We start from the raw sequence: 25535 nt of genomic DNA on the forward strand, positions 1-25535 counted from the left end.
ACTATAACAAGAGGGACAACTTTGCAGGCGTGTAAAGAAAAAAAAATAAAAGAACATGAATGTGACGTGAAGAATGAGGTTGCGGTATATGAAAAAATGGGTAGAAGTTTGCGAATCAAAAGTGCCTAGAAGAAATAGCTTTCACACGCCCCCTTTGTTTCAAGAGAGCCGCACAAGAGATTATCAAATAAGGCTGATACAAAGATGAACATGAAGCTTTTCTACACCATCATTTAATCAACCGTGTGCATTAGAGGCCTCATCGTAAAAAGGAGAGTTCTCCCAGCTGCCGAAATGCACGGCAAGCCATGCCTTCCAAATGTCGGTGGCCGTTCTTAGCAACATTTAAACGAGTCATCATTGTATTAGGCATGGAGCCATTGGAAGACTGCTAGGCAGCATGCGAACTCGATGTCCTCAAAAAGTGCATCACTGAGGATGTTTAGTGAATAAGCTGAACTATAATACAATGAAACAAAGGCCTTCAAGTCTTCAAGTCTTCCCTCAGGGCAATGCATAAAATGTGCGCTTGGTATGCAAGTGCGCCGCTGTCTCCAGTGACGAGTTTACTGCTCCGCTGCTGTTCCAATGTGTAATGTGACGCGCCATTCACCTTAGTTGATATTTGTGGCTCCACACTTTTGTTGGTCAGTTAATGCGGCATTCTAACACTGTTTTTCGTTTGTTAGTTTATTTCCCAAGGTTTAGGAGCGACCGCATGATGTGCTAATCAAATACTTTTAGGCGATTCTCGGGGGGGGGGGGGGGGGGGGGGGGGGGGGTCGTTTGAACGCGTTATCACTTTCTGTTGCCGCCAATTCTCCTGTAGCTCCGCCTTAAGAGTACGACGCAATAGCGTTAATGGATCAATGCGCACATATATACGGAATTGGTCATTCACTACTTTATATTCACAGATCGCTGGGAGCCCCATACCAATCCTGGCACAATGGTGAAGTGGTTAAACGATATGCCACTGCCCCGGCAGGTCACTATTTCAAACACTCAAAACACTCACTTTATAGAGGAGTAAATACTGTATATGCTTCTTTTAGTAAACATTCATTTGGCAGCAGCACTGTGTGTGCCGTCTTTCCTCACACTTGTGCTTGTCCTTCTGCCCTCACAACATGTACGAAGAATAAGAGGGAGGAAAGCATCAGCTCACTAACAAATTTTTTAACAAGGAGCTTGTCTTCAACTTGTCTTCCCAGATGAGGTCACATCCCCTAGTTGAAGCACTGGTGAGCAGACTGGGGCTTCCTTCCCACTTCTTGTTAAACTTTGCGCTCGTGTGTGCATGTTAGGTAACCATGCTAAATGCATTACAAAGCTGTTAACAGACACTAAAGCCAGAGAGCAAGTTCCCTTAACACAAAGATTACCTAAAATTCTTCATGCTTGTTTCACCTGTGTGCACTGTTGTGATGTAGTAACCCTGTCTCATTAAAAGTGCCCACCAAGATGCAGCAACATACCCTGAGGCCTATTCCCGAGCGCTGGTAGGAGACCAACTCAGCATCCATGAGGCAGTCTTTGTATACTTCTGTCAGGTAGTCGAGCAGCATAATTTTTCCAGGCCCGCTGGGAAGCCGATCAAGCACCTTCTGCCAAAGTGGGAATGCCTCACTGTCTTTCTTCCATCCTTCTGTGAGCTGGGTGGGCAGTAGTAAGGTCGAAAACAAGCTCACTTATTAAATAAGAAAAATGCAAAAAGTTCAAAAGCAGGAAATGTCTGGCACAGCTGCAAATTTTACTTAATTTCTTCAGTGCCAATCTCAACTTGACAGCCATCTCAAATGAAGCTATCGCTTCTGTTACACCAGGTTATTTTTTTGCTCATTCAGATACATATCTGCGCTGAAAGTAATCAAAATTTGGTTTAAAATTTGAATAAATAAATGAATGTACGTCTGCCACCATGAATTCATGGAGTGCTACTTTGGATCAGAAGTTAAATTTTTTCATTTCTGATGTTCCTCGAGGTTTAAGGTGCACTGCATAATTTGCACATTATGAATTTGGCCATGTATTCCTTTTCCGAGCTTTTTGCAGAGATTGTGATAAAATTTTTGTTTTTAAAACTGCATTGCTTAAACTTCTGACTGTAGGCATATATGTAGAGAGCTGAAAGTTAACCAATTCCAATGAAAAATCTCATCTAATGCTTTGTCAAGTAACTGTGGTTGCAAGTGAGGATGGTTAACAAAGGCAACTGCAGTTGGAGCTTATTCACATCAAGAGACAAGAGCACCTAAATAACCTCAATAATAAATGCACCTCAATAACTTCTGGCAAAAAATCTGACATGGTGCGCATTGAGAAATCCAAGAGAGCGCAAACCTTGAAGGCTTCATCCGACACTGGTGGCGACTGCGTAAGCAGATGGAGTGCCTTGAGCTCAGTGACAATCTGCACATTAAAAAATTCCACGTTCGTGAACAATGGGATATCTAAGAGGACATGTCAGTTATACAGCCTTATAGGAACACATCAGAATTTGGTAGCTTGCATACAAATAAAAGCCACTAACCTACAATGTAAGTCTATGCATATTAAGCCAATTTTTTAATTTGTATATCACATCACATAAGAAATATTTCTGCATTGGGACTCACATTGAGAGGCTAATTCTATCTGTGACTGTTGTTTGAAGAGCCCTATATGAAGGCACACATATTTTTTGTGGAATGCATGCAACTAGGTGCAGGCACAAACAAAAGAATATGACTGAGGATGGTGGCAGTTGCACAATGCAAAACCCCAATATCTTCCTGAATGCAGAACATTCTGGGTTCAATAAAATTCGTGAATAAAACCATGAATAAAATTCATGGGTTCACTGAAAAGTAAGACAGCAGTACGAAAAGCAATGTCTTGAATTGCATTTCAGAACAGTTGTGACAATTCTTTTTTGTCCGAATTACTGAAAAGAGATCTGAAGACCAAAGATTTAACTTTAAAAAACTATCGCTAAAAGGGTACATGAACTCATCTCAAATTACCATTACTGCCACCCCTTCAGATCGCACTTTGAATTATATCTCTATTGTAGCTACTCAATTTTCATAATATTGCTTTCTTAAATGTCCTCAATGCCAAGCTCTTGCTGCTGTTGCTAATCAAACTCTAATTACAAAATGGGAAAAAAAAGAGCACAAACAGAAGACAAGTCACAAAGACACAAAGAGCGTTGTCATGGTGATGGTGTCACCATCCATCCATCCTGTTTTTTAGCCCTTTCTTTCAATTATGTCAAGCCAACCAGACCGTGCTAGTATTCACTAACCACAATTTTTTGCCTCAAGTACAGAATATTCACAAACTCTAGCCAGCAGCTAGTACCATCCACTGGCCGCAAACCTGGCTGATTACAAGAAGAGAAATGTTAAATAGGAGTCTCACATTGCAACAATCCCAGCCAACCGTGTGCAGGTCAGACCACCGGCAAGAAAGATCATATAATGAAAAATCAAACAGCTTCTGCAAAACAAAAAGTGGCTCCGATGTTGACTTCAGTGCAATGTCCTTCCAAGTGCAAGGCTGGCCATCGTCTCCCTCACCATCGGTCGCCAGTTTTTCTGCAATCTAAAGGTGAAATAAGAAAGCAAAGATGGCAGTAAAATTGCCATGTTGATAAGCTGTGCACTGCAAGAATATGTAAAAAATAGGAGACAATAACAATGCTAAATGTAACATATTTTAAAGGTACACTAAGGGCAAATCAATCAAATTTTTTGTTCCAAATAAAAATTTATTCTATGCCTCTTTCTGGGCATGTTGATGCTTACACACCAGCAAAGGACGCATTTATTACTCATCAAATTGCATTTAAAAATTTTCTGTCACTCAAAACCCGTGACGTCCCCGCCACTACTCCACTACCATCTGTCGAACGACAGCAAAATACTGAAGAGGCAGGTGGGAACAACATCAATGCAACATCAATGAATGGTTTCTTTAAGTACTGGTTGCACATTTCACATTTTTCATTTACAATAACCCAGTGATTGCTCTATATAACGAAAATGCCGCTCTGTAAGCATAGCACATGAAAGGCAATGCTACAGTTGAAACTGCAAACCTGATCACACAAAAGTGGCAGCACAAACTTTTGTGAAAGACTGATGAGTGTCACTGCAAATAACTGACACATATTTTCGATAAAGTAAGCTGAAGACAAATAAAAGTGCAGCCAATTAGCAGGCAGTATGCACACACCTCTTGATAAAGGTTGAACCTGTCAAGCTCCGCAGAGGCCTTCTTGTGGAGCTCAGTGTTGCCCACATACTGACACTCTGACTTCAATGCCTCCAAAGCCTCAAGTGCATGATTGTCCGGCCAGTGCACATAATTTGCCAGCACACAGTCAAAGCGCAGGGGCAGGTCCCTGATCCTCATTGCATAAGTCCAAGGGCCAACAGCACTGCACAAGCAAGAAAGAACCAACACTTCATTGCAGTGTGAAGGCATCTAAATGAAAATGTCGGAGACAACTAAAAATGCAAAATGCTGAGAACAAAGCAAACAGAACCTTTTTATTGCTATAAGCATCACAGCTTGCAGATTTCCTGCTGTGTAACAGCTGTTCAAATGTAGTGTCAGGTACAATTAACCTAAAAAATTTCCTGACCTCACGAGCTGTGTTAAAGCTGAATTTCTTCAGAATTTCCTCAAAACCTGCTTTCGCACAATATTCCATGCTTAGCAATGCTAAACCACCGGCAATTTTTCTAGTTTTTGACACTTCACCTGAAAGTTGGCCCAGTGCATATTTTTTTCTTCATATCTCCGTAGTTGGGTGGGCGTTCTCTTGGAACTTAATAGTAAAGAGTCTCTTTTTAAGCAGCAGGAAAAAAAAACGAGATATACCTGAGCAAAGGCTCTCAAAAACAGACATTCAGCAAACGCATGCACTTGTATACAGTCGAACCCGGATATATCGAATTCGACGGGGATCGGAAAATAGTTCGATATAGCGAAAATTCGATACAAAGATATAGGCCAAAAAAGCACTCGCGATCATAAAAAATTGTGGCTTAGCAATTGGAACAGCCGCGAATCACATAGCATGTGCACACAATATGAAAGCGCTTTATTTCACGGAAAAAAAATCACTAATTTTGGGGCTTTTTCCTCTGGGAAATGAAGTTTAAAACACTAGTTTCAATCTTCTCGAGACTGTCTAGGTGCAGAGCCCAGTGCCTTCCATTTCGCCGCAACAGCGCCGAATCAGGCTGAACGCTGACACCAGTTCAGTGGCTGTGCATGGACGCGTTTCTTCGAAAACACAGTTGCCCTCGTTGTCGCTGGAATCGCTGTCTTGAACGCCAGCTATTCCGGCCACAATGTCCTCATCAGCGAGGTCGGCTACCGCTTGAACTTCACTGTCAGCGTTAATGAAGTCATCAACAGTAACTTCGGGCGGGACGGTGCCGGAAAAATTGGACAAGTCGCGGAACGCGTCCTTGCCAAAACAGTTGGCTACTGTGGCCTCTTCACGTCGCCCCAAGCGCCGGTAATCATCTGGATCGCGCCAAGCAGGTCAATCTTGAGATCGGTTCCCATGCGGAGGTTTATGAGGAGCCGTTGAATAAGTCGCTTCCGATAGCCTACCTTGAATGCCTTTATGATACCCTGGTCGAGGGGATGCAGTCTCGCTGTGGTGTTCGGCGGGAGAAACTTCAATTCGATGTGCTGCAGCTTGCAAGTTGTTTGATGGGCCGAACAGTTGTCTACCAGAAGGCAAACTCGGCGGCCCGACTTGCCCAACTCAGCGTCCCAAGCCTGCAGCCATTCAACAAAAAGTTGACGTGTCAACCAGGCCTTCCTATTACAGCCGTAGTGGATGGGAAGCTGTTTACAGTTCTTGAAGCAGCGCGGTGACTTGCTCTTCCCGATCACGAACGGCCGTAGCTTGCACGAGCCGTCCATGTTGGCTGCAAGCAGCACCGACACACGCACTTTGCTCATTTTACCACCGTGGCATGCGGTTCCACGAAGAGCGAGTGTCTTATTCGGCAACATTTGCCAAAAGAGACCAGTTTCGTCTGCATTGAAGATTTCTGCAGGCGAAAACTTGTCAGTGATCTTCGGCCACTCCTCAGAAAGCCACTGCTGCATCTCCTGGCTGCTGACAGCCCCACTTTCGCCTGAAATGGCCTTTCCTACAATGCCGTGGCGGTTTTTAAACCGTTGCAGCCATCCAGTGCCACCGCAAAAGTTCTCTTCGCCAAGAGCCGTAGCAAACCATTTGGCCTTTTCGATTAAGGTCGGGCCATCCATAGGAATATTTTTCGCTCGGATTTCAAGAAACCACGTGTAGAGTGCCTTCTCCACTTTGTCAAAAGCAGCAGGGCGCACACGACACGCTCCCGAGCGACTTTCCTCACCTGCTTTAAGCTTGATGTCCTGCTTGTTTTTTAACAACGTACTTAATGTACTCCGCGGAATGCCGAATGCATCTGCCACGGAGGACTTCTTTTCTCCAGTCTCGACACGCCGGATTACTTCAAGCTTTCTTGCAAAGTCCAGATTCTTCCTCTTTTTTATGTCCGCGGATGCCATAGTTCACCAGATGACTGCAATCACACACGCTACACACGGCACGTTGAAACAGAGGTACGCACAACAACACGCACGATGTGCAGATGGAGCAGTCCGAGCGAAGCCTGTTCGAGCGACAGTCAACGGGGCTGTGAAGGAACGACAAAGGGAAAAGAAAGAAGAGAGCGGGGAAAAAGATCGGCGGAATATGCCGTCGAAGGCGCTATGTTCGTTTTTTGAGCCCTCTCTGGCTCTCTCGTCTCCCCTGGCCCACGAGCGACCGTGCCGACCCTTCACTCTCTCTCTCTCTCTCTCTCCCTTTTCCCAGGAAGCGTGGCTTGGAAACGTCGCCGCGTCTCCATGCCGCGCACTCTCTTCGATGAGCTCCAATGCCCTTGCCCAATGCACACGCCGGTGGTAGAGGAGGAGCGAGAGAGCTCGCCCCGGTGGGGCGCAAGAACGGGGGAAAGGCTCTGCGTCTCCGTCGCTAGGCGACGGCCGCGCATGCGCAGAGGAGGAGCCTGCTGACTGACTCTGCGGAAAAGTTTACCTCTGAGGACCGGACACGAATGTCTTTGGGAAAAGCGCACCTTCCAGGGGCGCGGCGCAGCGCGCCGTTCGATATACCGAATGTCCAACGAAAATGGAATTCGATATACTACGCAATTGTCCTATACTTTTACATAGTATTTTCAAGGGGATAATCTGTGTGTTCGATATAGCCAATAATTCGAAATATGCGGGTTCGATATATCCGGGTTCGACTGTATACGAGTATGAAAAGTGACTATCTTGTAACTGTCGCAATTTCTGTGGAACAAGTATAGCTCTATCACTAAGCATAAAAATATTTTATGCCCATAGAGAATGCCATTTGTGTTCTTGTACATTGGTCTCAAACGTCCACTTTCCGAGGAGAAACGCTTCACAGAAATGAGTGACGCTTTAGTTTAAGGAAGACATTTCTGCTAAATCCTCATTAACCTTCAAGATTCACTTTAAAACGTGTCTGAATACTCCATATTGCAGTGCTACTATGGTGTGAATGCTTGACATGAGCACAAGTGAAGTTATACAGGATTTTTAATGCAAAAAATTTATGCAGCAGGATGCCAGTTGTCTTCATTCATGAAGAGGAAACCTTCATAACAACGTGTGCCTTGAAATTTTTTCTGAGTGAAGATTTTCTGTGATTTGCAGCTACCGCCTGGACTGTTTCATCATTTAGTGAGCGATAATTAGCAGCCGGTACACCCTCAGGGGTTCACAAAATGTATTAGGGAAACCACCGCAAGTAAGGCATATATATGTGTTCAAAAACAAAGACGTTTGTCCCAGTGGTAGTCAGAAAGTAGTGCGCCCGGCTTACGACAGAAAGTTCAATGGTTTGATTCCCCGCTAGGCCGCAGATTTTATTATTTTTTTCCAGTTTTGTAATAGGAGGAGTGTCTCTACTCCTCAGCAGGTGTGCGCTGCACTTTTGCTTGGCAGTAGTGCAGCGATTCAAAGAAAAGAAGTGAAATATGGGTTATTCCTGAAAAACAGCGCGAACTTGAACACGGACAGAAGGAAGACAACAGACAGAAAGGCGTTCCAAGCACTCCTTCACTTCTAAGGGTACAGGGTGCAAGAAAGGTAAGTTTTTCTCATCTTTTATGTCCCATAAACTTTTGCAGTTGATTCCGAAGCCTCGTTACCTTTCAGAAATGTCGTGTTCCACACCAAGCTGTGAGGCAGCCAGAAGACTAAGAATGCAGCGCCTGTAGAAGACCAGGTCGCCTTGCGCTGCTCCATCCAAAGCATCCACGAACTCCATGATGAGCAGGACACTGATCCAGTCTTGCTGACTGGCCGCACCACTAAGGGCCTCCCAGACAACATTGGGGCTTGAGCAGCCGCGGAGGGCCATAGCGGTCCAAGCAGCGTGGCTCTGTGGCGTCAACAGCTGCATCCACAGTCCATAGACATGTGCAAGCAAATTATCCAAGGGGAGACCCCGATACTTGACGCCTTCTTCCAGTTGTGGACTTCTTGGCGCCTGCATGGAGACAGACCAGCAGAAGCATGAATTGAAGAAATAGCAATACCGGAACAAACTGATCGATCTCTTCAACATCCACTTCAGAGACTGAAAACCCGGGATGGAAAACAGCACTCTGGTGGAGCTAACAGTACAAGTTCAGCAGAACTTCAACAGAACAGAAATTGTTGGTTTGATTGGTTGGTTGGTTTATGGGGGTTTAACGTCCCAAAGCGACTTAGGCAATGAGGGATGCTGCAGTGAAGGGTTATGGAAATTTCGACCACCTGGGGTAGAAGTAGTTGGGAGCTTTGCATTCATGAGTTTCTAATCACCCAAGAAAAAAATACAAGCATTTACAATAGCCTTGAAAAACTCTATATAGACATTCTTCATGTTCGTTTCGGTTGTCTGCCCTTCTTTTAGGCTACACATCTTGCACAAGGCTACTGAAGAGTTCGCAGAAGTTTTTAGAATGGAGAAGCCACAAAGGAGGTCGCTCTCCTGACATACCAGGTTCACAGCCTTGATATCAGGGGTGCACAAATACATGTCACATACACACATGAGTTCTGGGTGCAAAACTCAATTCCAAGCTGCCTGCTTAAGCTACAAGAAAATAAAGGTATTTGCAACATCCACATTTCAAAACTTCTGCAAGAAGCTGTACCTTCCAGCATGCTGGCAGCACTGGAAGGAGAGGGAGAACCAGGAAAACAAAGAAATGCCAGCTTCAACAATCGGGCCCTTTTCACAGCTTCCACGTGCTTGGTATGAAAGCTGCTTGGCAAGGCCAGACAAAGACATGGAAACACTGGCTACAAGGCTTAGGCTTCCCTACTGCCCCTTGTTCATTTTATATTCTTGGCATACAAGTTTTAAGTACAGATAATTTAGCTCGTTAATCAAACGTTCCTAACCTTTGGGAGCATGAACTTGAGGAGGCGGACAAGTAGAGGACAGTGGTTCTCCAGGTAGCTCATAACATGTGGTGGAACCTTGGCACCGAAGGTTTCCAGCTCATCTCCAGATTCCAATGAGGCCACCAGAGGCAATGAACCATCCAGGACCACGCCAAACATGGCATCCTCCTTCTGGTACTCCACAACAAACTCCTCTGGAATGACTGCAGAAAAAGCACAAGTATGAAAAATTTACCCTTGGCAGTATGAATGCACATAGTTTTTTTTTTCTACCAGTTATCTACATAGCTGGACTTAAGAACTGCACTTCTGTTCTGGTAAAAATTTAGACGTTCAGCTTGCATTTCACAATAGACTCTTGTAGAATGTTACACATACTACATTTACTGCATTACAATTCGGAAAACTCAGCTTATTGTTAAACTAGAAGGCATGAAGCATAAAGAACTTAAGAAAGCTTGCTTAACTAAAACCAATGCTGAAGTGCAGCTTATTCCATGCATTACATATAAAAGGACTCACATGTAGTTATTGCCTGTTAGTTTGGTCCATCTCGGAAAACATTTAGGCAAAGGTGTGCAATTTGAGCTCAATATATCAAGAGTGTAGTAACAAGGATGACAGTAAGGTCACCAGTCTCGTAACTCAAGGCTAGACTTTCAAACTCCACTTGAAAGCAAGACACAAAAGCATACTCCCAAACACATAAAGACAAGCTTACTTTGCTCTAATGAGGTTCTCAGTTCTTCGCAACTTTCATCCAGCTGCATGTGAGTGGTCAGGAAGAAGTGCATTTGCCAAGGAAAAATGATCTAGGAGGAAAATAATAAAAAAATTACAGACAGATTAGACGTTTGATGCGTAATTCTGTGAGAGCAGTAGGATTTATCCTCAGTGATTACTTTGATGCTTTTACTCTAATGAATGCTATTCCTCTAAGCTGAAGCTTCACATCTGGAGGATCTGGAGGATGAATACGGGCAGAAGTGAATCAAGGGTTATTTCAAAATTGAAGTTTTCGGCGAATATTATTTTCAACGAATGTATTACCGACATTTTTCGGTGACATAACGCAGCAATCCTTTGTGGTCAAAAGTCATTTAGGGGCTATCTTGGTGTTTATGTCAGCATGAACAGTTTATTTACCAGTATTTAATGTGCAAATGGTAGTATTTGGAGCTGTGCTTGTAGAAGGAATTGCTATCATCATCAGGAAAGTAACGCAAGTTAAATGAGTCTGCCAGCAGACAAAAATGCAAGAGGAAGTTTACTTCTAAGAACTAGGCTGACATGTTACCGCTCGGTTGAAGCGCTGGGCTGAGCAAGATGGTGGGGCATCATGTGGTCTGTGTGTGTATGGCAGAAAAGGGACTGCCGCTCAAACGTCGCGATAGCCAGAACATGACCATGTTTCACGACACCCATGCAAGGTTTTGTGTCAGTGTCCTACATTCAGCTGTAAGCCCTACTTCACCAACTAACTTCGCCAAGTGGATGATGATAGTGAAGAAACATTACTTAGCCAGCAGGCAACAAGTGTTGCTTCCTGGTGTGCAGAGGCGTATGTGTATAGGCTAGTGGAGTAATCTCAAATTCCACAACTGCACTGCTTAATCCAACAATATCACTGTTGCATCATGCCCTTGGTTTCCCTAATTAGTTAAATGTCGACTTTGACTGAGCGTAACTCATACTCAACAGCCAGCTAGATATGCTTTGCATGCCAAGAGCACTGCCCTTCTTTAAATAAAACCAAATTTCCAAAACAGAATTTTCCGTACTTTATCAGTATTTTTCAGATTAAATCGAAAATTACCATCGCTATGTATAATCTCGGTCCATGCTCTACACGTAACAAATGCTGCGTGAACACCCATTAAGCTTTCAGCCAATGTTACCAGTGACCAAGTCTTGCACACTGCCGTGCTCCTCCAGTGAGGTCAGCCCGTCCACAAATGTGCAAATCACTGGCTAGAAAGCAACGCCAGTGTTTAAATCCACCATTCACTGTCCAAAAAGTTCAGTTGAAGTTCACAACTGACAGTAGAAAATTATTAAGTAAAAGTGATGCCAAACAAATATATTCTCTCTTGCAAACTCCAAAATGGATTCTCTACCAATCACATTTTAATTTTGTTTCTGAACATGTCCCGGCCATCAAGTAATGCACAAGTTGACTGTGGAGAAAACCTCCTAACTACTTTTATTTAAACAAAACTGAAAAAAAAAACCTTCAGTTGGAGAGCACAGAAGCTTTCATTAGAAGATACCTACAACTAAAGAAAAATAAGACCTGATTTATGCTTTAGAGCTTCAAAAAAATATATAAGGAGGTAAAATGTTGAAAACCGAATAATCACGCTCACAAAACATTACCATTCTGACTCCCTGTCTTGTCATGGCCTTGATGCGAGCCATACACCTGTCCACTGCCGCTTGAAGCTGGCTTTCTATAGTCTCCGGGTAAACCACCTGGATTAAGGAAGAGCACACGAAGAGACTGTTTTTATCACGGAACACAAAACAAAAGTGCAAATAGACAACTCTGCCCATGGCCTCGAAGTCTGTTTGCAGTCATTCAGGTAACGACTTTTTGTAGAGGAAGAATAAAGTCTTGCTGGTTCCATTATGTTTGCCACTTCAGCAGGTCAATCAAAGTATCGCTAAAAGCATTAGTATATCAATGCAAGAGGTCAACACAAACTTTGGAATTTTGAGACAGCCATGGTGACAGTGCATCCGGCTGAATAGCAGTGGCAGAGAGCTCTGCTTCAATATAAGGGCACGGGTAGAGAATGACAGATCAACAGAGAACTAACCTCCAGCCTGGGGTCAGAGATGTGGCCTTGCACCAAAGCAAAGACAACCTTGGGGTGAAAGTGGGGGGCGAATTCTCGTTTGATAGGTGGCTCCTGGGAGACTGGAGGAATAGAAAATATTTTGCCACCACGACACCTGTACTTGACAAGGCACTCTAGATCCCCTGAAGCTTTCTTTTTTAATTTTATTTCCAAACACACATGCCGAGGGCAAATTATGCACATCTACCACACAATGTGAACAACAGTACCATTACATAACTACGTAATTTGTATGATTTTGAAACTAACCTTAAATCTGATTTTCATAATTTACTATTCCGAGCCAGGTACATGTTGCCTGCACCAAAAGAGCTATGCTAATTACAAAAGTTCCAGCAGAGAATAGGTCAGGAAAACTGAAAACATGAAGCAAAAGGTCACTCACTCAGCATTTTCAAAAGGGGATCAGGTCCATCAGTACCAACCACGTCCATTTGATGATCACAGAACAACAACCTTCTTTTGATGTAAAACAACCTGGAAAATGACAGTCAGCAGCTCTGAACCAGAACGACATGTTGTAATACACTTTTGACAAAGTTGCCCAAGACACACTTTTACACTGAACAGCAGATTCATAGCTACACCTGGACCAATAAAGTTGACAGTTCTTTGACAAAAAAATGCCCCATGGACACCCAAAACAATTATTTACATCTTTAAATGCTAAATGCCTTTACTAACAACAGCTACTGTGGCATTCCTAAGTAGTTCAGCACCGCATTAGATCATTTAAGTCATAACTATGATACGGCAAGCGTCTTGTCTTTTATTTGTGTATCTTTGTAAAGTTTACGCCTAATTACCATCATTACCAACTTCCAAATCACCATGTTTTATGTTTTGCTGAAGTATGATACTGTGCTTATGTCCAGAACTCAAGAAATTGCAAATCACAAATGTATATTTCAGCCTTGCAACAACTATTGAATGAGCGGTATTATCAGAAGTGAAACATCAGGCCATAACACTTATTCGCTTTATAGTGCAAACGGTCACTCCAGCATTCCAGCCACATGAAAGAATGTTTGTCTGGATTTGAAAATTGGGCCTTCTTTGCCAGTACTAAAACCTCAACATTAGTCTTATTTTAACATTAAAAAAAAGTTAAAAGGAAGAACATGGTTAAACTCACGAGACAACGCCTAGCTGTCCAACACGGTAGGCCACTAGCCTCTCCTGGAGAGCCTTCTGGTGAAGATGGGGTGAGGTGACTGGCACAAAGGTGGTTTCGGAGACTTCCTTTGAACAGGGCAGAGAATTACAAAATCAAAATGACATTTTACAACATTTACCTTGGCAACAAAAAAAGCAAAGATTACCGAAGTACAAAGAGCCCTGGAAATATTGCTAGCCTGCCCTTGTTCATAACACTGCACAAAGTCAAACTCTGCCTGTGAGCAATTGTTGCAAAAAAAAAGGAGTGAAAATTTCAGCTCCAGTGTTCTCCTTTATGTGGCAAAAACGCCAGAGCTAATCACGAAACATGACGTGAAATTTCTTAACATGCATTATGAAAACACTACAGCGCATAAGACTCTGTGCTGTGTGTGTCACCTCTTCCTACTTTAGTCTGTCTCATGTGATGCAGTATGCTCCAATAATGGATCCGTACTGACTAGCCCAGCTAACCATTCTTGTACAGTACAATTCTTAACATGTTCGAAAGTTTCTGTTCGCGAGCTTTTCTACAAAGTGGCTTTTGTTCAAATTGCAGCAAGTCTGGCATTCAATGTGACACTGCATCCTGAGCATACAAAGACGATGGCATCATGGTGTGCTGATCATGTGGGTGCACAGAAAGTACTAGTTTTGTACCATATCATGCTATCAGCTCTGTGCGAATTTTCGCAACTATAATCTTAATCGCTACAAACAGCGTAGATTCACAGCACATTCTAAAACCCAGTGCTACCATCCACCTGCACAATCTTAACGCCTTCTACATATCTGTCACACAAGGAAATCCCAGGAACCTCTAGTTCAACATGTGAATCACATCCTGATTGTCACCAATCCCAGGAAATAGCACCAGACAAAAAAGATAGAGAGATAAACAGAAAAAGGGAAGGCACCAATGAGCTCTAGACAAGCATTGCATTTTATTCTATTTACTCACATATAGGTCAACCTGTTTTTTTTTTTTTTAATCACACTCGCCTAACTTGGGGGTTGGCTAATGGGTGAATCACAATTAGGACGAGGCACAAAATCAGCTAGAAACAAACAAAACGAAGGGAGAGAATGACCCCAACAATGTTACAGTGGAAAGTCCTGTGTTCTGGTCAACTTTGAGCTTTCACAAACTATACTAGCTGCTACCTCCCATAACTACCATTGTTGCTGCCACTAGAAGTTGTTAAAATGTGCCCCTTCTTTTTAAAAAGAGCCACCCAAGACATTCCCAGATACAGTTGATATAAAAATGTCAACAAAGCGAAACAGCGTGCATGGCCTCGTTGAAACGAAAATGCTCCCAGTCACTCGCCCACATAAAAAGTCATGCCTCCGAGCATGAGAGACCGTTCTCGACAGCATTTAAGAAAGCCATCACCTTACGCACGGAGCATGCAAGTTCGATGCAGACAGAAAGCATGTCAAATGCTGAAAAAAACAGCGAGGGAACCTTTTCGCATGCAATAACGATGCTAAGATTTCCATGCAGCCATGGAGGATTACTGCTAATAATTTAAACCATCGGTAACAACGTGGACGTTGGGGTGTCTGCTGAATTTTAATAGAATTAAACGAAGGTGTTTATGTCTCGCGTGTTCCTCTGAACAAAGCATATTTGTGCTCAGCACAGTGCAGCATCACCTCCGGTGAAAGGTCTTTTGTGGCACTGCCATGGCTCCGATAAATGATACGCTCTGCCGGATGGCTTAATCGATTGTTGGCCAATACAAAATTCAAACTTTTTTCTCTTTTTGCTGGTTCCCTAAGTTGAGAGATCAACCTGTACGAAGTATGGCCCAATATGAAAGTAAATATGGTAGTTTATTGTCTCTCTGCAACAGTGCACATATACTTACATCTTCAGGAATGTTTGCAGCCTGGAGGATAGCGGCATGCAGTGTGAGCAGGTTGGCGAGGTTGACGAAAAATGCAAGCTGCCCGACGCCCCTGTGCAACTGGGAGAGGTCGACATGGCCGAGGGCGGCGCAGCCTTCGGCCCACAAGATGAAAGCTTCGCTCTGGCCAAGGGTCCTGGCACCCCTCAATGTGACCACAGCATCACTGCTCTCGATGTGTGCTGTGGCGGAATAAGGGGGAAGACTTACAGCCAACGGTGACTGGCAGAGACAGTGCAATTAGCGCACACAAAAAAAAAAGCACAGGACGAGAAGAAACGATTTCGCAGGAGACAGCGCTAGATGTACTGAAGGTAACTGAACTCAGGAGACAGAAAAGGCAACGCAACTTCCAAGCGTATTTATAAAATGTTTCTCTTAACTTCTTATCCAGCACACTGACCAATCACAAAACTCTGATGCACACCAATTTAAAAAAAAAATACACCGCGAACAGTGCGGACGTAACTAGCCCAACTTTTCATCTTACTACACCAATTGACCCAAATCTCCACATTATTTGGTGCACGTGCTTTCGTCAAGGTACAATGCCTCGTAATGTAATGTTCGTAAGAGAGAGTACCGAAGCATGTGTCTGTTGCTTTTTCAATGCAGAAAGGTTCCAAAATATCCATGTCCGTCTTTTTGGTGACAAAGACTGTACTCCTTTCGTTATGCTCACAGACGTACATCTACATGACTTTTGTGATCGCCATGAAGCATGGTGATCACAAATGAACTTAACTGAAGGTGATGTTGCCAGTAACTGTGATGATGGAGAGAAGCAGCAGCAGCACGAATCAAATGCTGCAAAACTAGTGGAGACAGGCACAAATGCCCCTCCTGCTGAAACCACATTGCACATGCTTGACTCTGGCCAGAGCTGGCACTGACTAGGTTGATCAAAAATTGATCAAAATTATATGTCACTGTCTGCACGCAAGCTTAATAAGGAAGTTTTAGAAGAAAAAGAGTTACAAATGGCCGCATCATGATGCAACGGTTGGTACTTGATAAAAGTGCATTTCCGCCACTATAACCAGTTGCCCCTAAGCTTAAATGCATGTAAAAAGCGCTTCAATGTGCCTTTGATGGCCAAGATAATTGCTGAATTTATAAGACAGATTCTGCCACATTTTCCTTATGTACCACAGAGGAAGCAGTCCACTTACAATGACACAAAACTGTACAGTGTGGCAACTTATAGCCTGTGATGGTGTCATGACCTCGAAGCCATATTCACAAGTCCTATATATTATGCAGCATATTGCACACATTCATACTAAGACCTTTTTTTTTTTTTTAACTCCTCACAGAACTGATTCAACCATAAAAAAAGGAAACAAATTCATTGTTGAACTGTGATTTAAGAAAAAGCTTTAGCTCAAACTCATGCAATCCACAGGAATAACCTGATCAGGCAACCACTATGTAGATTTGGATCAAATCTGTTGCATTCAGGAGAAAAGGTTGATATCCAGTGATGGAGGCAACCAGAAGTGTAATTTATGACCTAAATTTTTGTGAAAAAATTATCAAAAAATTTCAATGATAAAAATTTTAGTGCTGCGATCATGGAACTAGACAGCTGCATTTAAAGTGGATGAATTTCACATACTATAATACTACACTGTATGTAGAAATGCCACTCTATTCAAGAAAGCCCTCTAATATTCCTTTTTTATTTGTGCACAGAATAAACAGCAGTGAAAAAATGGTATTTACAAAAATAGCACAGCATTGAATCAAATTAAAGATGCCACTTTTGTCTATTTCAGATGCTCTAGCAATCGAAGTTAGAAATGTGGAGGCGAGGCGAGGGCGAGGGCGAGGGCGAGGCGAGGCGAGGCGAGGCGAGGCTAGGCGAGGCTAGGCGAGGCTAGGCTAGGCTAGGCTAGGCTAGGCTAGGCTAGGCTAGGCTAGGCTAGGCTAGGCTAGGCTAGGTTAGGTTCTGAAGTACAGAGTTCTGAAAATGTGTCACTTCCAAATGTTGGGGCTTTGAGATGTTATTTTATAAAGGCTGATGACGTACGTCAAAATAATTTTTCCAGTGATCAGTAACCAGAATTCAACTATCTTTCACTACAAATTCCATCCTAATAGATGAAGTGGCCACATAGAGGGGCCATTTTTCTGTTCCTATGTATTAAGAGACAGACGCCTCAGTTGAAGTTTCAGTTCGATATGATTACCTGACTGCATTTGTGAATGCAAGCGCGAGGTGTAAGGATGAAGAGTACACAAAAGGTATCAGACATGTGAATGCTGACCTTCAACGAAATTTCATTTCAGAGGACAAGCAATTACTATATTGTTGAAAAAATTGGAGGAACACTTAAGCTCCACCTTAATTAAGGGAATGATGCGATAGCGTAGTGGGTTAATTCCCATGAGCTAATTCTCATATATGCAGAATTGCACATTCTCTACATTCATAAATCCCTGGGAGTCCTCATACCCCTCCTGGAGCAGTGGTTTAGCAATTAGCCACTGCCCTGCGATCGCAGGTGCTCCCAATGGTGGACCTTCTGCGGCCCAGGCTACTCTTCCTGAGCGACCAATCGTTAACGGCCACCTGCCATAGTGGGCAGTTTGCTCACTCTCCATTGGGCAGGTTGTGATGATGACGCCGCAAGGTCATGTGACCTAGATGTCCCACCTGCCTCCTAGGTTGCTCTCTGGGAACCACCTACGAGATCCATGCTCGCGATTTCTCGGTCACAATGCCAACAATGGAGACAAAGTCGACGCTGACAACGCCGACACCGGATTTTCTGGTCAACGGGACCTTTAACGCTATCGCGTTAAAAAAAGAAAGTGGAACACTAAGAGAAGGCTGGGCAGTTGCCACATTTCAGGTGTGGTCATATCAATAAACAGGTTTCAGTACCTTTTCTGTGATGGTCCTTTAAATCTCATAGCTTTTATTCTTTTTAACTTCATGTTTTATTTAGTGGCATGACTACACTGTTTTGCTATCTTTTTTCATGATGGCGCTTTAAATCTTTTTAACTTCATGCTAAAAACTTCATTGATAGTCAGCGCCATGCATGACTTTTACCTTTAGAGTATTCGCTGCCTTTGTGGCTTGCACTGTGTATTCATAATGCAGTAACAACTGGATGAGGTGGTTCACATGCATGGTAGAAAAAAGAGCGTGCAGACTGCGACATTGGTTCTTCGTCCTGTAGTGATCTTCACATGCTTTTTCCACCATGCAGTAACACCTAGCCAGTCAGCACCCTCTTGTTCGCACTTTTTGCAGTGAAAAGCTACCATGAAAGGTGGCAGTGCAGAAAGATGGTAGACTGAGCTGTTAAACTCATTATCTGATCAAAATGAGCTTCATCACTCATCAGAACAGCAGTGTGCAAGGATTTCACAAGCTTCCCACACTGCCTGATACACACTGCCACTTAACTTACAAGGTTCAATAACGCGGAAAAAAAAAAAAAACAGTACGAACCTTCCATCAACTTGATAAGGCTCTTCAAGAGACATTTGACCACATAATTCGGGTGCCGAGACGAGTCAGCATTGGCACTTTGACTGCTGTCATTCAGCACCCTGGGACAATCTAGAGCAGAAGTAAATGAATTTGTGCAAGAAAGGTCAGAAGCAAGATAAGAGAGGCAATAAGAACAATGCTACAATTTAAGAGATGCTCAATTTGACCGCAAGGCTTGGAGCACAGCAGAACCCCGCCATAGTAAACATGGAAATAGTAAAGTGAAACTGTGGTCCCATTTCGCCTCCCACAGACGACTGTACATTTTCCGGTTACAGTAAAGACTTTTTTCAAAAGAAACGGCTATAGTAAAGAGCGTCTGGCCGTGGCGATGTACTTTCCGCGAAATGATGACAATGCGGCACGCGCGAGGCCAACATTCGGAGGCAAATGGATACCAAAGATGATAAAACAGTGCTCTTTGATATAGCTTCAACATCAAGCTCGGGAGCTGTGCGGAGAAGCCAACTCTTTGAAGCCGCGAGGCAAAGCGCACGGCTGGCTAAAGCTGGCTATGAACGCAGGAAGAAGGCGGCACGGGTAGCTGAGAAAGGAAAAGCAGTAAAAGTGCAGTTAAGAGAGGGGGGGAAGGGGCAAAAACATTTACCTGTTATTCCTTTTCTGAAATATTTTTTCTTACTGCACAGATATTCTATATTTGATTCGATATTCGAAGCCATTTTTTTCTTCATATTCGTATTCGATTCGTATTAGAAAATTTCAATATTCGCACACCCCTAATGAGAACAAAAAGACAAATACCTGGTGAACCCTGAGCCTCTGAGAGACGAGCAGTCTTGAGGAGGACCCTGGGACAACATTCATGGGCCAGGACATTGGCCAGGCTAAGCTTCATCTGGTGTGCCAGTGCTTCCAGCCGTGACGGAGCGACCTCTTCCCGCAAGACAAGCCGAGCAAGCAGTGCTGACGGACTCTGACCAAGCACCCAGAAGTAGCTGTCGTCAGACATCCTTGCCACTGCAAATGAAGAACAGAAATTCAGAGCCAATAAAGCAAGAAACTTATCAACAATAAGCACTCGTAGCTTGGTCTGTTAAAACTGGACCTTCATATGAACAAAGGATCCAATAAAAAAACAGACACCTTAGACATGCCACAGAGTTTGGTGACATTCATAGTTTCAAATTTGACACCCAAGTGCTAAGTATGTACTGCAGTAGTTGCACCCTCATGTATTTAAAAGTACACAATTCCAATTCACTAAACTTAGTTAAGCGTTGATGGGACACGCAGAGAATTTTTGATTCATTAAATTATTTGATGAAGTAGCGTTAGCCGTATTCTCTAAAACAGTGGTTTTTAACCAAGTGTGAGCACTGGACCCTTCAGCATTAGTCCATATGACTGAACATCAAGGCAACAAAGGATAAGTTATACAGCTGGTCATGGCAATAAACAGGCCTGGTTTTATACAGGTATATGCACAAAAGAGCCATCCAAATATTATGCTGCAATAGTTCGTTCCACTAGCCCACTAGCAAGTCTGGGAATTCTGCAGTTGCACTGCAACACTGGACATTTCGACAGTTGGTCATGAAATAACTAGTGACTGAAAATGCATGATTCAATTCATACACTGGAAGAATATTTGAGTGCACACAGAACTCCTACAGATCTTGTCACATAACCATGAAAAGTAAACGGCCACTACTATACTAGCCACTTCTTATGAAAAAAAAAAAGTAAATAGTAGCAAGAACTGGCAACATTTTTTACCTGAACTTAAGAATGTACCTCATTCACTGCTGCTTAGCCAATCACATATATATTTAAACAAATGAGTGCGCCTTGACTAAGATGTGAGTTCATCTGGATAAAGGACCTTATAAAATATTAAACCTTTGGTATCTATGTCATGAAATTTATTCAACTGTAGTTAGCACAGTTTTCGCACAGTGACTTTTCCAAGGAGGCCTCATAAAAGATTTGGGAAGCAGAATCTTTACTCAACTGAGCATTCACAGAATGCAGTAACTGCAACGCATATCAGCTTAAACTAGGCGGATGCAAATATCAGGGATAAGGGACTTCTTTGAGCGTCAGACCATTCAGTCATTTGTATCTCTGCACAGCACATCCTCATGGTCAAGCATATTCACACGTGTTTTTTGCCATTCCATCTGGTATTGCGTGAAGTAAAATGCAATTGACAGAACTATTGTGGGCATAATATGCATGCATGTTTGGTACGAATGAGTGGACTAGTGAACAAGCAAGTGAGTGCAGTGAATGGGTGACCAGACCGATGAATAAGTGAATAAAAATATGTGAATAAATCCAAGAAGTCAACACAGCTGCTACGCACTCTTTGTCTTTGACTGCTGCGAGGCTTCCCGGATGGCCCTGTGGAGCTGTCGGGCATGAGCATACACAGAACGGAGGAAGTCGAACTTGACTGCTGGTAGGAACAGCAGCTCAGACCTCTGCTCGGAGACTGTGGCCTTGGCCAGTTGAAGGAATGAACGGTGAAGCTCCACACGCGACTCTTCATCACCCGACGATGATGACGTCGAAGACAGCAAGGACGGCATATGAAGGTCTAGAAGGCAGCGCACCTGAATGGACAAGGAGCCAGCTTTATCTACAGATGTTCAGAACCGATCACATTTGAAAACCATTCTCTACGATCTAGGATTCCCAAACATCGTCACGTAAAAATACAACACAGACAGCACACAAATTACCTGCGTGCATTGGTAATGGCATGAAAAATAAATTATGCCAGCCACATGCTCTGCGTTGCATCCGTTCAGCCGCCGCTCGTTATTTTTGCTGAAAACGAATTTTTTTTCTACCTAGTAAGTAGTACAGTAGAACCCCACTATAGTAAACTAGGATATATAGTAAAAACTTGGATACAGTAAAGTGAAACTCCGGCCCTATTTCGTCTTCCGTACATGACTGCACTTTTTTTTCATTTATAATAATTTTTTTACAAGAAACGGCTCTAGTGAAGAGCGTCTGGCTGTGATGACGTACTTCCCGCAAAATGATGAGATCATGGCACATGCAAAGTCGAGGATCACGAGGCCGATGTTCGGAGGCAAATGGATACAGAAAACGATAAAACAGTGCTTTTTTTTTTTTAGATGGCTTCACTACCAAGCTCAAAAGCGCAAGGAGAAGACAACTTTTTGAAGGCCTCGGGGCCGTGAGTCGAAGCGTGCGCGCGCACGAAAAAAAAAGAAGTAAAGTTGGCTATAAACGTAGAAAGAAGGCGGTGCGGTTCGCTGAGAAAGGAAGGCTAGTAAAAGTGCAGTGATGAGTAGAGCAGGGAAGAAAAGGGAGAACATTCAGTGGGCGGTTTTGCCGCGCTTGACTGTGTCGCGTGCCTTTGTTAACTATTAACTATTAGCTTATAAATGATGCTGAGGCAGCGGAAGACGCCGCCATGCTCATGCAAGGCTTTGGCTTTTACTGGAATCAAACTGGCGTTATATACGTAGCCGCATTGTATGCGTGCAAATGCAGCACTTCCACAAGATGTGAACAAAATCGAAAACGGGATAGCATAAAATGTGATACCTGAAAATAAATAATTATCATATAAAAAGTCGACAAGAGCAGGATCGAAGGTATCTATGAGTGTTTCTTTTATAAGCAAACATTTTGTATTTAGTAAGTAGCCAGAGAGCATCTTCAGAGCCATGCCATCCCCAACAACTGACATAGTAAAGGCACTGATATAGTAAAGATTCTTGCTGGCCCGAGTGACTTTAATAAAGAGAGGTTCTGCTATATTTTAAACATCAATGATGCTAAATTCACTGGAAACAAAGAAATCACTGCTAGATGTAGCACATTCAGAAAAACCTGTGAGTTCAGTTTGTACACAACTGTGTATACAACGCTAGCATGTAAACATGTAAAGCATTTTTGAAATAAAACAGTGGTTTGTAAAGCTCCCCACGCAACATATTGCGCGCAATTACACTGCTTGAAGTATGCGTTGAAAAAGTAAATCCGTGATGCTCAAATGTTTTTCTGAAACACATACATCACTGGAGCCAAAATCTTTATGCGCAACATGCCGTTACAGCCCAGACCAACAGAGTGCCCTGAGCTAAACAATGTGAAACCATGGAAAAGAAAACAACATGGAGAAAAAGGTCACCTTGTGATACAGAGCCTCTATCTGCTGCCAAGCAGTCCTTTGCCTACGAAGCTTCTCTGAGTCAAACTCGTCGACGTATCCGACAAGTAGGGCCTTGAGTGAAGTCTCTTCGTCTTTCAAGCAGCACCCCACAGCACCAACAAAGCCATCCTCCTCATTGGCCTCCTGAAGAAACCGTCGCAATGCTTCCAAAGTTGTCGTCAAGCGTGGAACTCGGCCGTGAAGGTTTCCTGATGCTTCCGTTTCCCGCTTGCTGACTGACAGCGCAAGCAGGCGCTCAGCCACATCCCGTGGCACATCTGCCGTAAGTGCCAGATCTGCTACAGCTGCAACATGCGGGCCGCCACTTCCGTATTCCTCTGCGAAATTCCGTCCAACCACATTTCCGCCAGCGATGTTTGCATGATTGTTGGCGATGGCCACACCCTCAGAACCGGCACTAAACGAGCCTGATCTGTTGCGAATCAAAAGCTCGGCCTCGGGTATGGTTGGCACTCCATCGGAGCAGAGCAGCCGATCAACCAGAGCAGTTGCCATGGTGAGGTGGAGGCCCTCGCGTGCTGCTTGGCCAACGAGGGTGGTGGGAATTGGTGAGCTGGCAACAGCCAGGCGACTGGCAGGGGTCGAAATGTTGGTCAGGTTTCGAGTGACTTCTTCCAGACGACGGCTGAACTGCAGCTCCTGGGCATCATGGGTTCCCTCGAGTTTAAGAACCTGCGGGATGAGTGGATTAAAAAGGTCAGTATTTATATTTTGTCAACAGTCGGAAGAGCCTATCTTGCAAACACTGAAATGTTTGTTCATTCAGTGCTCATGAGAGGTGTATCATAGTGTGGGTGGCACAGCCTCAGGATGACAAGCAAAACATTACAGGAAACAACGCTAGCTGTACGTACATTGTTTTACTACATATATTACAAGATACTACACACAAGTTTCACTTCCAAGTGAATGAAAAAACCCCTCAGCGATGTAAAACAAAAATGGTGCAGCTAAAGTAAGGCTATATCCAAAAAATGCCCGGTCAAAGATATTTGTGCAAAACTATGCACACGATGAAGATTCACAGAAGTCACTGAAAAAATATTACAATAGACTTGCATCCTAGCCCAAAGAGGAGTATTTGCTAACGACATCTAACCATGCGACATCTTGTGACATCTATCCATTAGAGAGTGCCACGTAGCTGAAAGAAAGCCGCAAATTTAACACATATAGCCTTACCGTATTGTGCACAGTGTGAAAGCACATGCTTCAAGTACAAAAAAAAAACTTTTCTCCAGTAGCAATCTGAACAGAAATAACAAGCAGCATATTCCACAAGATTTGCCACCGCCCGTATGAATAGGAAAGTACAGCGATGATGAAACACCAAGTTTTAAGGTGCTGAGCTTGCCTATATGGCAATTATGCTTTGTCTTTCACTTTCTCCTCATTGGGAAATTCGGTCCTAGCTATCCTCAAGGGTTTTACTTTGGGTATTTATCGACACCTACATGATGTAATAAAGTTGGAACTTGAACGATGCGAAGAACTGATGAAAAGGTGCTTAGAAGACAATGCACTATCTCTAAGCAATAAGCATATAAAGGGGTAGGCAGCGAGCGCAATGGATGGATGGCGTCCTCGAGGCATTGCAGATGAATCTGTGTGATATTCTAAAGACAGTGGGAGTCCGGAAAGCTTGGCGTGATATGCTTTATAGGGCTGCAAAGAGTCGGATCCGACTGAACTCAACTGCTGCGCTCTTTGACGTGCACTATCTCTAAGCAATAAGCATATAAAAAAATTTCTGAATGAGCACCAACAGGCTGAACAAAAAGTTAGCAATGTGATACTCTCCTTTCTCTAATTAAGCACTTGCAAACACAAGAATCAATTATATGAAATGTTGCCTTTTATACTTGCTAGTATAAAAACCATTGAAGTTTATTTAATTGTGGAAGTCAAGCACACACTTGCATTTATAAAAAGCCTTCGCTGTCCAACAAGACAACTGTTGTTACCTGAACGACTTGCTCAGCCTTCTCATAATTTCCATGCCAGAGGCAATGTTTCAGCAGTGCTTCGAAAGTGGCCAGCATCTTTTCGATTACTGAAGAGCCACCTCGCTGCAACATGGCTGAAGTCCGACGCCGTCGCTTTCTGGACTTTTTTACGGCTTTTTGTAGCACTGGACTACCTGTGAAAAAAATGTGAGCAACTAAGCTGAACTGTAGTCTTGGCATCTATGGCATAAACTTTACATCAAAACACAGACCTTTATATCACACACAGCATTTTCATCTGAACTAGGTGCCAATGTGTATGTGTTTGTGTTAATGCTTTTCTATTAAGTTTAAATGAAGCATACACATGCTCACATTTGCTTAAATTTAATAACGAAGTGAAGCTCATTTGCATTCACTATCACATGTAAACTTTACAACTGCCTATTTTATTAAAATTCAGTGAGGTCCCCTACGAAGGAG

The 25535-nt window shown here is 43.3% G+C and overlaps 1 protein-coding gene across 1 annotated transcript in view; it reads right to left on the reverse strand.

The window, feature by feature from the left end:
- Positions 1–25535, reverse strand: part of Sptz (zinc finger FYVE-type containing 26 spastizin) — a 68757-nt gene that overhangs the window by 22851 nt on the left and 20371 nt on the right. The window contains exons 12-28 of the mRNA XM_077666183.1: positions 25071–25246; positions 23065–23778; positions 21256–21505; positions 19692–19907; positions 18888–18998; positions 15383–15603; positions 13486–13592; positions 12736–12827; positions 12309–12409; positions 11866–11961; positions 10211–10301; positions 9487–9692; positions 8244–8584; positions 4222–4426; positions 3406–3588; positions 2344–2412; positions 1479–1655 (exon numbers count right to left, since the gene is read on the reverse strand). Of these exons, the coding sequence (XP_077522309.1) occupies positions 1479–1655; positions 2344–2412; positions 3406–3588; positions 4222–4426; positions 8244–8584; positions 9487–9692; positions 10211–10301; positions 11866–11961; positions 12309–12409; positions 12736–12827; positions 13486–13592; positions 15383–15603; positions 18888–18998; positions 19692–19907; positions 21256–21505; positions 23065–23778; positions 25071–25246 (3356 nt within the window). The remainder of the gene's footprint in view (positions 1–1478; positions 1656–2343; positions 2413–3405; positions 3589–4221; positions 4427–8243; positions 8585–9486; positions 9693–10210; positions 10302–11865; positions 11962–12308; positions 12410–12735; positions 12828–13485; positions 13593–15382; positions 15604–18887; positions 18999–19691; positions 19908–21255; positions 21506–23064; positions 23779–25070; positions 25247–25535) is intronic.

This window comes from Amblyomma americanum, chromosome 5, assembly GCF_052857255.1.
Source record: "Amblyomma americanum isolate KBUSLIRL-KWMA chromosome 5, ASM5285725v1, whole genome shotgun sequence".
NCBI lineage: Eukaryota > Metazoa > Arthropoda > Arachnida > Ixodida > Ixodidae > Amblyomma > Amblyomma americanum.